The sequence below is a fragment of the Triturus cristatus genome, chromosome 9 (genome assembly GCF_964204655.1).
Source record: "Triturus cristatus chromosome 9, aTriCri1.1, whole genome shotgun sequence".
NCBI classification, from domain to species: Eukaryota; Metazoa; Chordata; class Amphibia; order Caudata; family Salamandridae; genus Triturus; species Triturus cristatus.
The window spans coordinates 14251212-14267869 of record NC_140592.1 but is presented as its reverse complement, the minus strand read 5'-3'; the positions used below and the strand labels follow the sequence as shown (position 1 = coordinate 14267869).

General features: G+C 48.9%; 1 protein-coding gene across 2 annotated transcripts in view; it reads left to right on the top strand.

Annotated features, from left to right (window-relative positions):
- The window catches only part of SHQ1 (SHQ1, H/ACA ribonucleoprotein assembly factor), a 260154-nt gene extending 244584 nt beyond the window's left edge, over positions 1–15570 (top strand). For both annotated transcript variants that reach the window (XM_085624233.1, XM_085624234.1), the window contains exon 12: positions 13288–15570. In XM_085624233.1, the coding sequence (XP_085480359.1) occupies positions 13288–14179 (892 nt within the window). In that variant the 3' untranslated portion in view covers positions 14180–15570. The remainder of the gene's footprint in view (positions 1–13287) is intronic.
- The last annotated feature ends 1088 nt before the right edge of the window (positions 15571–16658 follow it).

Here is a 16658-nt window from a genome sequence, read left to right as displayed (position 1 = left end):
GCTGGCCATCGCTGCACCGGTGCAGGTAGCCAAGGCTGACGAAATGTCAGACACTGATGTTTGAAGGAGAGTCGATCCTAATGTAATCGAGTATCCGTTCTACTCCCCCATGCATGATTTACGTATCAGATGAGATCAAACCTATCGGCACCGAGTTACCTCTTCACATACCTCAGACAGAGCGCCGAGGTAGAGCAAAGTCTGTCCTATGTCTCCTCATTTGACGCCGCTTACGTGGACAGCGATTGGGGACCCCTTCATGGAGACTGCACCCCCAAGCACCAGAGACAGCCTGAGGAGGAGAGAAATCAGAACTTTGAAATCAAACATGGTAGAGCGGAGGAGGTCACCAATGAGAGGGGGCTTTTAGCATTAGGTGGTGTGTGCACGGCAAGCGCCTTTGGCACTAGGAAGGGCCTGTCGGAGTTGGCACTAGGAAGGGCCTGTCGGAGTTGGCACTAGGAAGGGCCTGTGGAGTTGGCACTAGGAAGAGCCTGTGGAGTTGGCACTAGGAAGAGCCTGTCGGACTTGGCACTAGGAAGGGCCTGTCGGACTTGGCACTAGGAAGGGCCTGTCGGACTTGGCACTAGGAAGAGCCTGTCGGAGTTGGCACTAGGAAGGGCCTGTGGAGTTGGCACTAGGAAGGGCCTGTCGGAGTTGGCACTAGGAAGGGCCTGTCGGAGTTGGCACTAGGAAGGGCCTGTCGGACTTGGCACTAGGAAGAGCCTGTCGGAGTTGGCACTAGGAAGGGCCTGTCGGAGTTGGCACTAGGAAGGGCCTGTCGGAGTTGGCACTAAGAAGAGCCTGTGGAGTTGGCACTAGGAAGGGCCTGTCGGAGTTGGCACTAGGAAGAGCCTGTGGAGTTGGCACTAGGAAGGGCCTGTCGGACTTGGCACTAGGAAGAGCCTGTGGAGTTGGCACTAGGAAGAGCCTGTGGAGTTGGCACTAGGTAGGGCCTTTCGGAGTTGGCACTAGGAAGGGCCTGTCGAGTTGGCACTAGGAAGGGCCTGTCGGAGTTGGCACTAGGCAGGGCCTGTCGAGTTGGCACTAGGAAGAGCCTGTGGAGTTGGCACTAGGAAGAGCCTGTCGGACTTGGCACTAGGAAGGGCCTGTCGGACTTGGCACTAGGAAGAGCCTGTCGGAGTTGGCACTAGGAAGGGCCTGTCGGACTTGGCACTAGGAAGAGCCTGTCGGAGTTGGCACTAGGAAGAGCCTGTCGGAGTTGGCACTAGGAAGAGCCTGTCGGAGTTGGCACTAGGAAGGGCCTGTGGAGTTGGCACTAGGAAGGGCCTGTCTAAGTTGGCACTAGGAAGAGCCTGTGGAGTTGGCACTAGGAAGGGCCTGTCGAAGTTGGCACTAGGAAGAGCCTGTGGAGTTGGCACTAGGAAGGGCCTGTGGAGTTGGCACTAGGAAGAGCCTGTGGAGTTGGCACTAGGTAGGGCCTGTCGGAGTTGGCACTAGGAAGAGCCTGTGGAGTTGGCACTAGGAAGGGCCTGTCGGAGTTGGCACTAGGAAGGGCCTGTCTGAGTTGGCACTAGGAAGGGCCTGTCAGAGTTGGCACTAGGAAGGGCCTGTGGAGTTGGCACTAGGAAGGGCCTGTCGGACTTGCCACTAGGAAGAGCCTGTCGGACTTGCCACTAGGAAGAGCCTGTCGGACTTGCCACTAGGAAGGGCCTGTGGAGTTGGCACTAGGAAGGGCCTGTCGGACTTGGCACTAGGAAGAGCCTGTCGGAGTTCGCACTAGGAAGGGCCTGTGGAGTTGGCACTAGGAAGGGCCTGTCGGAGTTGGCACTAGGAAGAGCCTGTGGAGTTGGCACTAGGAAGGGCCTGTGGAGTTGGCACTAGGTAGAGCCTGTGGAGCTGGCACTAGGTAGGGCCTGTCGGAGTTGGCACTAGGAAGAGCCTGTCGGAGTTGGCACTAGGAAGGGCCTGTCGGAGTTGGCACTAGGAAGGGCCTGTCGGAGTTGGCACTAGGAAGGGCCTGTCGGAGTTGGCACTAGGAAGGGCCTGTCGGAGTTGGCACTAGGAAGGGCCTGTGGAGTTGGCACTAGGAAGAGCCTGTTGGACTTGGCACTAGGAAGGGCCTGTCGGACTTGGCACTAGGAAGGGCCTGTCGGACTTGGCACTAGGAAGGGCCTGTCGGACTTGGCACTAGGAAGAGCCTGTGGAGTTGAGGCTGACCATGAACGCCAGGCCCACGTGCAAGGGAAGCGCGCAGCTCAAACACATTCATTCGAATGTCGCGATTCTAAAGCCGGCTTAGATCCGGATGTAGAGTTTGGGGGATGGGATACTATGTCACGAATGTGATGGATATCCCATACGCCTCTGGGAGAGGATGTAGCCTTATGGCTAGAGCAGCCGACCTCAAAGCTGGGGAAGTGGGTTCGAGTCTCGGCAACGTCGCTCAACATCCTGTGATTCTGGGCAAATCACTTAATCTCTCCGTGCCTAACAAAAATGTATGTGTCCTTCTGTAACAAACCTGGTGCTATGTAAAGCGCTCTGATACCCGATTTGGGTCAAGTTCGCGCTATATAAAACTCTTGGAAATAAAAATACAAGTGACATAGGAAACGATGCACTTGTAATTCGGCAGACGGGATACCCGTCACGTTTGTGACAGACTCTCATCCGCCAAACTATAAATCGGGCCTTTAGTCTCCAGGTGCGATGAAGGAGACCGCTGGCCTGGCTTATTGGCCAAAACCAAAGCCATCTCCCCGTAATTCAAATAACTATTAACATGAGTCACTCAAGCTGGTATTACCGAGGCGTCCTTTAATTACTACTTTAATCTTTACACTTTAAACCGAGTACCTCCTTGTGGGAGCTGTCAACGGGTTGAATGTGAGAGCAGTCATTCTTGTTAGATTCTTCTTGTCAAACCATATGTTGAGGTCTCCTAGAATGTATAGATTTTGGTGTTGGTTACTGCGTCAAGTAGGACCTCTTTAAAGGCGCCATTGCTGCGTCGAGGTCTGTATTAGGAGGAAGCAAAAGGTAATAGCTGGAGTGTGGTGACCCCTCATCATCGAGGATTCGCAGCCGCCCATGGTGAGTTTGTTTTATGAATGACCGCCAGGCCTCCACGTTTGCCAGCACAATTTTGTTAATGATCTGAAAATCAGGCGGGGTGACTTCATGCCATGTGGGTGCGCAGCCTTCGCGGAGCCACGCTTCTGTGATGAAGGTGAGGTCCGGCGTTGTTTCTGAGTGTAGGTCGCGGTTTTTGTTCCTGCATCTGGCGTTGAAGAGCAGCTTTTAGTTGTGTTTCTCTTTTCTTCATGTCCTTTGGCTGCTTTGGGGGTGAAATGTGCTTCTTGCTGTAGTTGGAGGTGGAAGGAAGCTTGTTTGGTTACAGAAATGTGAACTTTAAGACGTGGGCTTTGTGTGGTGGGTCGTGGTGTTGTAACTTCTGTGTTGTCTGGTCATTTGTTTAGAGTGTGGGAGAAACCTTGTGACATACGTTCACATCTTCCCTTCATTTTTTGTTTCCTCCTGGCAATTGACATTGTATCCGTAGTTTGTTTGGGTTGCGGTCAATGCGTTGTTGTATTGTTTGTGCTAAATTGTCTGGTGTTGTAACGTTTTTTGTTTTGGAAAAGTTAGATTTGCTAGTAGTTAAAGTTATTCAGTGCTTGTATATGAGGGGTCTACGTAGTTTACATAAACCTGGTTTTACTCACCTCTGTAGCATATATGCAAACAGCTCCAGTTCATGCGGGAGGCTTTAGATTTTTGAAGCCAATATCCCCTCTCGCCTGTTTTTTAGGTCTTGCCTTGCTATTGCGTAGCAATCGCTATGCGAGATTCTAGTAAAGGGGCTCCCAAAAGTGCTCCCACAAGCGGATTGCATGGCGAGCACGCGCACAATCGCGTGCATCGTGCCGCCATGCAATCCGTTTGGCATTGTACTTCAAAGGGTCCGCTCCCCCGCCTGGAATGCGCTCCCCCGCCAAGCGCGCGTGCCACGCTCCGCCGGGCTTGTTACTTTTCTTGAATTCGTTCTAGTGCATAGGATTGGTGAAAAGCAGTCGACCGCATTCTTCAAAAATGTTTTTTTTTATATAGTTGGTGCTCTTTCACAACTTGTATCAATTCAATTTCTGAACCATGTTCTTTCGAACCAATGGTACACAGCTTTGTGCAATTTAAAGAGGATGTTTGTAATAGTTTTTTACCGTACTATAGAATTTAAGGCAAAACCGTGTACCACGTATTTGACGAGGCTCCGTGCCCTTATAACTTGTATGCAGAGGATGCAAAAACGTAAATGATTTAGTGCTAAAATAGAAGTGTGCCTGTAGCACAATGCACTGTGACAAGCACGGCGCCGGAGTGCTTCCTTCAAGGGAGGTTGTAGACTTTCAGCAGTCTTTATTTGCGATTTATATCACTGCACTATAATTTTAATCTGACTGTACTTCGGAGGCAATTGTCTCTTCACCCGACCGGCTTTATTTTTAATGAGACCGTAACAGTTCTGGGCTTTTACACTACTGCAGCCTGGTAATATCACCCGCTTATCTCTCTGCAGGGATCCAGCTTGCTGATTATCTTGCATTTACTGCCCTGAGAATATACGATGCAAACTTGCATTTTGTAGACGGCTCTTCTGATCCTTTATCCTCGGGTCTCTGCTAACACTTCCCGGCTTCAGAAAAGCTCGTCTGGACTGGGCATGGCAATGCCAGTTGCTGAGTAGCTTCTCATTTTGCAGCCACCTGAAGCGCAGATCTTTACCCCCTGCTGTAATTGTTTATTCTATTGACTAGATTCTCTAGGGCAGAGGTTCTTAACCTTTTTGACCAAGTAAATCTCTACTAGAACTCCCCGATCCTGACATACGAAGATGCTACCATGTGTAAGAAATTAAAACTTGACTTCTAGTATTCAGTTTTACTTTCTTACACATTTTAAACAGCAATTTTACATTTTCAAATTTGTGTGGGATATATTTTCAAAACAGTCAATGCCCATCTGTGTACGTGTATTTGTCCCCAGGTAAAGGATCCGCTACTCTGGCCTGTACCTAGCTAGGATGAGAAGGGCTGACTTGGTCGATTGGCCCCAAATCCGAGTGATATCCTGGCATGGAGGTGTGAATGTCCTCGACTTGATACAGAGCTAAACTCTCCTCAGCTGGCAAAGAATTTTTTTGCATTATGCAACAAGCCAGGTGATTGACATTGCTTTCATTAATCTTGGCCCATGGCAATCGCTGCCGGCTGCATTCCTGTAAGTGTCAGTACTGACTAATTAGCATAAGGTGGGCATTGCGTCTATAGTGGGTTAAAATGCTGCCAGTGATTGCTGGTGCTTGAATTTTCTCAAGCATTCCTTCCATCACCTTTTGTGTAATTGAAAGTATTAAAATGTTCGCCGGCGGGCCTGGTGCGCAGTTTACTTGGGCTGAAACAATAGGAACTGAACTACTGTAACTCCTAGCATTGTATTACTTGAGGAGGAAAAGTGGCACTCTGGTTAGCACACCAATTTTCCTTCATCCTAGCATCAGTCGTGCCAGCTATTTGTAGGCAGAATAGTTGCTGCCTCACAGCAGGGTTGCACAGGCATCTGAAAGCTAAACTCCGGCTGAAGACTGGCGGCAGCAGCCGCAATACGAGCATCACTCACAAATATTCCAGCACAGCCAGTAGCTGTTCACGCTTCTCTTGTGCCCACAACACGTTTAACACAGGAACAGCAGCGTAATGTTCCACTTGTGCACCTCCAAGTGGCAACAGTGAAGGCTTTGCTTGACACCAGTACCGCATGGGCACGAAGCTTGCGTATGGGAGATTCAGTGTTGGTAGAGAGCCTTCAGAACCAGTGCGTCTAGTAAAGCTACCCAGATGCCGTGCAATACTGAAGCCAAACGCTGCAGTAGCAACACAGTATGAACACCTGTTTTTTTATGTTATATAGTTTCTTTTTCTGCCAGTGTCTAATTTAAAGGAAGTTTCCGTCAGAAGCAGGTGTCTCACTTGGAATCGAAGTAGATTTCATTCTTGATCCGAGATGTTTTCAAGTCATGGGTAAAGTGAGCACCAGACTTTCAGGGGACTCCTGATAGAGCCAGCTCTGTCCTGCCGAGAGTCCTGCCCTGATGACATTGAATAATTCTTAAACAGATTGCTTTAAATATGGTTTTCCTTTAATTTAGTTTTAATGAGTGTAATGTATGGGAGACTATCAGACATTTCTGCGCAGAATGTTTGTTGCATGTGTTGAGAAGTTCTTTTTGAGCAAAACAGGACCTCTCATATGAGAAATGGGAGTGGGGCCACAAACGCGACTACTAATACTGCGCATAACGCACAAATATTAAGAACCTCCTTAACTATGCATACCTGTTGCCCAAATGCCTATACAACATGCTCGCTCCAGACAGTGCTGGAAATGGAAAAATAGAAGTGCAGGTACCCTGTATCAAAGTGCCTGCTTGTTTCTGAGAAGTGCTGGCATTCCAATTAAAAGTATTGCGTCACTCTTGAGAATTGTAGGTATTCTACCTTTAAAAATACAAATGTCCCAGTATTCAGGACCAGCCCATTTAAAGCACTAGCTCCTGACAATAAGCAGCCAAAGTACAGTGTTCTGAGCCATCACTGACTGCAAGCAAGCGCACAGAGGCCCATCTCGTACCCAACACTGTATGGATGTTCTTCGGGCCGGCCTTGCATTTACACAGACATCTCCTACACAAAACACTCTGGATTATTGCCTACTCAGCACACTTTGGGTGACCTCTTGCCCAGCATATACAGTGTTACATTCACCTGCACTGCACCTGCTGCACCAACATCTTCCCAAAAAAGTGCCTCCGCATCCTCTACAGAGGCTGTGGGCCGCCTAGACAGCGGCTCTCAACTGTCTGATGGCCATGCACACATTTTATTTTGTATATTTCTTTGTGTGGAAAAAGTCTCTTGAAAAACGGGCAGAGGAATGGTTTGTGATATCTTACAAAAACATGAAAGGTCACAACACAGATAGATAAAAAAACAAAAAAAACAAACGTGCAATAATTTTAGCTAAGGCTCACCTTCACTCAAGCAAATCAGGTTGACTTGATTGGAGATCCTAAACAAAGTGATAGGATTAAAAGTTTCTTCTATACACCCACTCCAAATGCAAAAAAGTAGCTAAAATGTAACTACATTTCACTTCATTTTTACCATTTTTGAGCCTAACTTTAGAGAATAACTTAAAGAAAAAAATGATTGGAGCTCCTCTGAAGACCCCACAAAAGCAAGCGGTTAACTTCAGGCCGAAGTGAGATACCCCCGGGGACTTTAAATTCTAATTAAGCTCACAATGCAGCTGTGACATACATTATCACCATGAGTCATGTGGATCATGTTTGAGTGTGCTCTCAGTTTAAAACAAACTAATAAAACAAGTATTTGCAATGCAATAGGTCTCGCGTTTATGCGAGTTTGAGCTAATGGCATTGAATATGACTGCCTTTTTTTGGGGGGGGGGGATTTTAAAACCTAAATAAAAGGCATTATCATTTACAATGCCAATAGCTTAAACTCGCGTGAATGCGAGCCCTACTGCATTGCAAATGCTTGTTCTTTTCTTCGAATTGCAAACTTTTCTGGTCATTTATGCTGTAGGCTGCACTTCTCTTTCACGTTCTGGCTTTATCTGGAACACCCCTGAAGATGGCCTTGAACCCCTGTCCTAAAGCAGCCATGTTAATCCCATTCACCCATCGCTATCGGGGGCTATGGGGGGGGGGGGGGGGTGTGCGCGTGTGTTTGTGTGTTTGTTTGTTTTGTTCATGGATTTCCACGTCCGCTCTAACTAGGACATTTACTCGAGGAAATAACATTGTTCAGATATGTGTCAACATTTGACGCAAAAAGTCAGTAGTAACTAAGATTCTTTAAGCTGGGTAGATCCGAGGGGGCAGTCGCCCTCTCGTCTCATCCTGGAGTTGTTGGCGCAGGTAAGAAGAGCTCCTTGTAAAGGCTTGTCCGTAGGCAATAATTAACTGAACTTTAAAGAATAAAAAAACAGCATTTATTTCAAGCATTTTTAACAACTTACATACAGCAATAATGAATTTCACTGCAGAAAATGGTGTATCTGCTCACAACGTGTCCGTATGTCTATTGTGTTTGCGCTTGGCCAATTTTAGGGAAAATGGATGGACATTGACCTCTGTGACCTTGTGTATCTGTGCATGTCTGCCACTTTCACCATTCAATGGTTACGAAGCAAGTTCAAGGCTTAGATTTGGGGAGCGGAATCCACAGTGGGCACGCCCTGGCGAGGCCATGGGTTGGGATCACCGCGGCGCTATGGCTGTGTGCGCCATCATCCAGAGTGGTCCAGGCAGGGCTTTGAACCTTCTAAGATGAGTGAAAGCATCTAGTGCCGCGAAGAAACTGCACAATCACATCTCCTCACAAGTAACCTCTATAACCACTCGTCACCAGTAGTACCACTTACAATCCCTCCTCGTCACCAGTAACCTCTACAATCCCTCCTCACCACCAATGACCTCTACAATCCCTCCTCGCCACCAATGACCTCTACAATCCCACCTCGCCACCAGTAACCTCTACAATCCCTCCTCGTCACCTGTAACCTCTACAATCCCTCCTCGCCACCAATGACCTCTACAATCCCTCCTCACCACCAATGACCTCTACAATCCCTCCTCAACACCAGTAACCTCTACAATCCCTCCTCGCCCCCAGTAACCTCTACAATCCCTCCTCACCACCAGTAACCTCTACAATCCCTCCTCGCCACCAGTAATCTCTACAATCCCTCCTCACTACCAGTAACCTCTACAATCCCTCCTCGCCACCTGTAACATCTCCTATCCTTCCTCCCCACCAGTAACCTCTACAATCCTTCCTCACCACCAGTACCTTTTACAGTCACTCTTCACCACCACTGACCTCTACAATCCCTCCTCACCACCAGTAACCTCTGCGATCCTTTCTCACCACCAGTAACCTCTACAATCCCTCCTAACCACCAGTAACCTCTACAATCCCTCCTCACCACCAGTAACCTCTACAATCCCTCCTCGCCACCTGTAACCTCTCCTATCCTTCCTCACCACCAGTAGCCTCTGCAATCTTTCCTCACCACCAGTACCCTCTACAATCCTTCCTCACCACCAGTACCTTTTACAGTCACTCTTCACCACCAGTAACCTCTACAATCCCTCCTCACCACCAGTAGCCTCTACAATCCCTCCTCGTCACCTGTAACCTCTACAATCCCTCCTCACCACTAGTAACCTCTACAATCCCTCCTCGCCACCAATGACCTCTACAATCCCTCCTCAACACCAGTAACCTCTACAATCCCTCCTCAACATCAGTAACCTCTACAATCCCTCCTCGCGACCAGTAACCTCTACAATCCCTCCTCACCACCAGTAACCTCTACAATCCCTCCTCGCCACCAGTAACCTCTTACAATCCCTCCTCGTCACCTGTAACCTCTACAATCCCTCCTCACCACCAGTAACCTCTTACAATCCCTCCTCGTCACCTGTAACCTCTACAATCCCTCCTCACCACCAGTAACCTCTACAATCCCTCCTCGTCACCTGTAACCTCTACAATCCCTCCTTACCACCAGTATCCTCTTCAATCCCTCGGCACCACCAGTAACCTCTGCAATCCTTCCTCACCACCAGTAACCTCTACAATCCCTCCTCGCCACCAGTAACCTCTTACAATCCCTCCTCGTCACCTGTAACCTCTACAATCCCTCCTCACCACCAGTAACCTCTTACAATCCCTCCTCGTCACCTGTAACCTCTACAATCCCTCCTCACCACCAGTAACCTCTACAATCCCTCCTCACCACCAGTAACCTCTACAATCCCTCCTTACCACCAGTATCCTCTTCAATCCCTCGGCACCACCAGTAACCTCTGCAATCCTTTCTCACCACCAGTAACCTCTACAATCCCTCCTTACCACCAGTAACCTCTACAATCCCTCCTCACCACCAGTAATCTCTACAATCCCTACTCACCATCGGTAATCTCTACAATCCCTCCTCACCACCAGTAACCTCTACAATCCCTCCTGGTCACCTGTAACCTCTACAATCCCTCCTCACCACCAGTAACCTCTACAATCCCTCCTCGCCACCAATGACCTCTACAATCCCTCCTCAGCACCAATGACCTCTACAATCCCTCCTCAACACCAGTAACCTCTACAATCCCTCCTCAACACCAGTAACCTCTACAATCCCTCCTCGCGACCAGTAACCTCTACAATCCCTCCTCACCACCAGTAACCTCTACAATCCCTCCTCGCCACCAGTAACCTCTTACAATCCCTCCTCGTCACCTGTAACCTCTACAATCCCTCCTCACCACCAGTAACCTCTTACAATCCCTCCTCGTCACCTGTAACCTCTACAATCCCTCCTCACCACCAGTAACCTCTACAATCCCTCCTCGTCACCTGTAACCTCTACAATCCCTCCTCACCACCAGTAACCTCTACAATCCCTCCTCGTCACCTGTAACCTCTACAATCCCTCCTCACCACCAGTAACCTCTACAATCCCTCTTTACCACCAGTAACCTCTACAATCTTTCCTCACCACCAGTATCCTCTTCAATCCCTCCTCACCACCAGTAATCTGTACAATCCCTACTCACCATCGGTAGTCTCTACAATCCCTCCTCACCACCAGTACCCTCTACAATCTCTCCTTACCACCAGTACCCTCTACAGTCCCTCCTCACCACAAGTAACCTCTACAATCCCTCCTTACCACCAGTATCCTCTACAATCCCTCCTCACCACTAGTAACCTCTACAATCCCTCCTTACCACCAGTTATCTGTACAATCCCTACTCACCATCGGTAGTCTCTACAATCCCTCCTCACCACCAGTACCCTCTACAATCTCTCCTTACCACCAGTACCCTCTACAGTCCCTCCTCACCACAAGTAACCTCTCCAATCCCTCCTCACCACCAGTATCCTCTACAATCCCTCCTCACCACCAGTATCCTCTTCAATCCCTCCTTACCACCAGTAACCTCTACAATCCCTCCTTACCACCAGTAACCTCTACAATCCCTCCTCACCACTAGTAACCTCTACAATCTCTCCTCACCACGAGTAACCTCTGCAATCCTTTCTCACCACCAGTGACCTCTACAATCCCTCCTTACCACTAGTAACCTCTACAATCTCTCCTCACCACCAGTAACCTCTGCAATCCTTTCTCACCACCGGTGACCTCTACAATCCCTCCTCACCACTAGTAACCTCTACAATCTCTCCTCACCACCAGTAACCTCTGCAATCCTTTCTCACCACCAGTAACCTCTACAATCCCTCCTCACCACCAGTAATCTTTACAATCCCTACTCACCATCGGTAATCTCTACAATCCCTCCTCACCACCAGTACCCTCTACACTCCTTTCTCACCACCAGTAACCTCTGCACTCCTTTCTCACCACCAGTAACCTCTACAACCCCTCCTCACCACCAGTAACCTCTACAATCCCTCCTCACCACCAGTAACCTCTACAATCCCTACTCACCATCGGTAATCTCTACAATCCCTCCTCACCACCAGTACCCTCTACAATCTCTCCTCACCACCAGTACCCTCTACAGTCCCTCCTCACCACAAGTAACCTCTGCAATCCCTCCTCACCGCCAGTATCCTCTACAATCCCTCCCCACCACCAGTATCCTCTACAGTCCCTCCTCACCACCAGTATCCTCTTCAATCCCTCCTCACCACCAGTATCCTCTTCAATCCCTCCTCGCCACCAGTATCCTCTACAATCCCTCCTCACCACCAGTACCCTCTACAATCCTTCCTCGCCACCAGTGACCTCTGAAATCCTCCCTCTCCACCAGTAACATCTAGAGTAGCTTCACACAACAAGCAGCTCTTACAACTGTCTTCACCACCAAGAACCTTTACAGACCCTCCCATCCCTCACCACTGGTAACATCTGTAATCCTTAAACAACATCTGAAACTTCTGTAGTTCTTCTTCACCACCAGAGATCCCTACAGGCCCTCTCATCCCTCGCCACTAGTAACACCTACAATCCCTACCCGCCACCATTTACTTCTACCATCCCTACCCACCTCTATTAACCTCTACAATCCATCTTTCCTCTTCACTACCAAAAACTTTCCAAATCATCCTCCTCAACAATTTCTACATTCCATCCTCATCAGCAACAAACTTTGCAATTCATCTCACCACCAACAAGTTCTACAATCCATCATCTCCCACCAAGCAATCTCTACAATGGCTCCTCCTGACCAACAATCTCCACAATCCCTCCTGACGACCAGCAAACTTCACAATCCCTCCTGACGACCAGCAAATTCCACAATCCGTCCTGACGACCAGCAAACTTCACAATCCCTCCTGACTGCCAACAAACTTCACAATCCCTCCTGACAACCAGCAAACTTCACAATCCCTCCTGACGACCAACAAACTCCACAATCCCTCCTGACGACCAACAAACTCTACAATCCCTTCTGACGGCCAACAAACTCCACAATCACTCGTGCGTACCAACAAACTCCACAATCCCTCCTGACGACCAACAAACTCCACAATCCCTCCTGACGACCAGCAAACTTCACAATCTGTCCTGACGACCAGCAAATTCCACAATCCGTCCTAACGACCAGCAAACTTCGCAATCCCTCCTGACGACCAGCAAACTTCGCAATCCCTCCTGACGACCAGCAAACTTCACAATCCCTCCTGACGACCAGCAAATTCCACAATCCCTCCTGACGACCAGCAAACTCCACAATCCCTCCTGACGACCAGCAAACTTCACAATCCCTCCTGACGATCAGCAAACTTCACAATCCTTCCTGACGACTGGCAAACTTCACAATCCTTTCTGACGACCGGCAAACTTCACAATCCTTTCTGACGACCGGCAAACTTCACAATCCTTCCTGACGACCAGCAAACTTCACAATCCTTCCTGACGACCAGCAAACTTCACAATCCTTCCTGATGACCAATAGACTCCACAATCCCTTCCCCAATAACTTCTATAAGTCCTACTCGCCACCAGCATCTCTACAAGAAACTCTGGGCATGATTGACAGGAAACGTATCTATGTGATCAAATAAGAAGCTCACATTCTATGTGAAGTCGTCGAGTCAAACAGTTTTCTGTACCCATGATAAGTCTGCATAGTTAAAGCTTGTATGTGTGTTTATTTAAGAATTTTGGTATATCTGAATATTTACATGTTTTGTTTTTTATTCCCAGGTCGAAAAAATTGGCAGCTCTTGCAGATTGTCTGCAGACAGCTAAACTAACCAAGGCGGACTTGCGATTTGAGCTGGATGAGCTGGAGTTAGCTGCATTGCTTGTGCAAGAGGAAGAGAAGGAGGCCTCTGGGGCAGAGAAGAAGCAATCATGTGGGCCTCCTCAAGATGAGGCAAGTGGCACCGAGGAGTCGAGCAGCGCCTTCTCCTCCGATGAGACCGACTCAGACTCGTCATCCGGGTCAGACGAAGAAGATACAGATTCATCGTCGGCGACTGAGGTCAGTAGTTCAGATGAAGAGAAGGTCTCCGACAAACAACATGTGAAACCAAGCTCTTCTCGAGAGGCCCTTTTGGAGAAGATGAGAGCTCCACTGGTGGAGGTCCTTGGACAGGGTGGTGGCCAACAACCAGGGCAGTCTTTGCATTCACCCCCTGCCTCTGGAGACCCGCTGGAAGAGTTGGGTGAAAAGCTGTTGAAGACTGTTCTTTCTGAGCCCTCTGAAGACCTGGCTAGAGAGGTGGAGCCAGGTTTACAAAAAGCATCGTCAAGTTCTGCTCAATCATCGCGTGAAACTGATATTGGAAAGTTAAGCTGTCCTTTGGCATCCGGGTCTGTTTCTGGAAGACTAGAAGGAGACCCAGGAGAGCCCCTCTGGGCAGCAGTTTTACTCTCTGAAGGTGCTGAGGTGGGTCTTGCTGACACGGATGCAGGGCCGCCACCACATGGCACTAGCATTGAGAAGCTGGACTGTTCTTTCCAGTCAACACGAATTTCTGGAAACCTGGTTGAAGAACTTGGAGAATATTTGCACACAGCAGCTGTGCTCTCTGAGCCAGAGCTCGAGGCTGGCTCGCGGGACACAGAGACAGAGAGTACACGAGATGCATAGCGAAGGGAGGTAGAGAAGTCCACGAAGAGCTCAGGTGGGACTTGGGAGGATTGTGGACAACCTGGTACCTCTGACCGGTCAGAGCACCTGGTCACTGAGGCCATTGAAGGCTTGTAGCACCACGTCACACACTTTGCACATCACCATGACATCCGTGTTGAAGGGGGTCATTTCTTTCATGTGCCCAGGCACAAAAAAACTTTTTCTCATAATAGCCCATTCCGAAGAGGTGGAAGTCTTAGCGTCTTGGACAACAATTGATAACGTTAATGTCAAGAGACACAACGGTATCTGTTTACGTCATCGTTAGGCTGAGGCGAAGTTTCAAAATTTTAGATGATTCAGGGTTCAATGTGCTTACTGATCTGCACCCATTTCAGTGGTCGGAGGGCGGAGGCTCTTTGTTCTTAAGATGCCTCGGGATGAGTCGGGTTCCCCAGAGGGCAGTGAGACAATGTTCCAACCAGCCATGCTCTTCCAGGGCAGTGCTGCATTTCCCTCCCCTGAACCCTCACCCCTAGATGAGCCCTTATGGGGAGTTCCTTTGTAAGCGCACAAGTCTTGTCTATAATGTCTATGATGAGAGATACAAGGTGCATCCTGCTGTAGTCTGTCTATTATGTTTATGCCAGTTTCAGTGCTCCTAATAAAGACATTCTGTCAGGTAAAGACAGGGGTGGGGAGGAAAGTGCTGCACTGTCCTGTAATGGTCTGTCCTCCTCTGAACAGCATAGATGGAAAATCCCCCAACCCCGTGTGGGACATTACATGAAACTAAAGCTGCACAGTGAGGCACACGAAGGCACGAATCATTCACACAACACACATGCAGAGGCCTTCTCCTATTCAACGATTTGGTAAACACAATATAATAAAGCATTGGACCACCCCTACATGAAGTATTACTCACAAAAGGAGAGGCTATAGTCGGTTCACAGCCCTATCACACATCACAGAGGGTCTATAGGGGTCTTAGGATCACCAGAAGGACTGAAGACCTGCTGACCTCAAGGCCCCACAAGAAGTAACCAGAGTGAATCACATCCGAAACCACACACCCGTGTCCTGGAACTGGCTGACCACACACCAACCCCCTCAATCACCCAAAGAAACATATAAAACAGGCAGGTCCTGAATTACAAGTGTTTTTTTTTTTTACAACTCTGGGAACAATATCGTCCAAGACCCACGGCATGGCTTGCGTCAGATGTATACTAGACACTTACGCGTCTGTGTAGAAAATAAAAAAGTTCTATGAACCCTGTTTTTCTTTGTAAAGCCCCGACGGTCCGCACTATATAAAAACCTCAATAAATAAATCAATGCTCACATGGCAAATGCCAAGCACCCACAAACGGTGCAGGTGTGGCAGAGAGTGTGTGTAGTTCCTTTCACTTGTCTTTTCTGTAACTGTACAATTTCTTGCAGAGGTCTGTATACACAATGTTTATTGTTTTTTTACACTAAAATTAACACCCTCCGGTACGTGACAGATGTTATGTGGTTTAAGCCTGCTTTTCGTCACATATGGCTACAAGGAGTGTCAGGAGGGCCAGTGGTGGCACATGATAGACGTTCAGCAGTCTAAGCCTGCCTCCCGTCACATATGGCTACGAGGAGTGTCGGGAGGGCCAGTGTTGGCACATGATAGACGTTCAGCAGTCTAAGCCTGCCTCCCGTCACATATGGCTACGAGGAGTGTTGGGAGGCAAGTGTTGGCACATGATTGACGTTCAGCAGTCTAAGCCTGCCTCCCGTCACATATGGCTACGAGGAGTGTTGGGAGGCAAGTGTTGGCACATGATTGACGTTCAGCAGTCTAAGCCTGCCTCCCGTCACATATGGCTACGAGGAGTGTTGGGAGGCAAGTGTTGGCACATGATAGACGTTCAGCAGTCTAAGCCTGCCTCCCGTCACATATGGCTACGAGGAGTGTCGGGAGGGCCAGTGTTGGCACATGATAGACGTTCAGCAGTCTAAGCCTGCCTCCCGTCACATATGGCTACGAGGAGTGTTGGGAGGCAAGTGTTGGCACATGATTGACGTTCAGCAGTCTAAGCCTGCCTCCCGTCACATATGGCTACGAGGAGTGTTGGGAGGCAAGTGTTGGCACATGATAGACGTTCAGCAGTCTAAGCCTGCCTCCCGTCACATATGGCTACGAGGAGTGTCGGGAGGGCCAGTGGTGGCACATGATTGACGTTCAGCAGTCTAAGCCTGCCTCCCGTCACATATGGCTACGAGGAGTGTTGGGAGGCAAGTGTTGGCACATGATAGACGTTCAGCAGTCTAAGCCTGCCTTCCGTCTCATATGGCTACGAGGAGTGTTGGGAGGGCCAGTGGTGGCAAAGAAAGGCCTTGGGTAGTTGTATAAGTTGCACCTTGAGCGCTACAGTTTTCAGAGCTTTTACTTAGCTCCAAATTCATGCTCTTGCTGGTTATGCAAAGTGTACTTTTGCATCAGTCCCTAGTTAAAGTG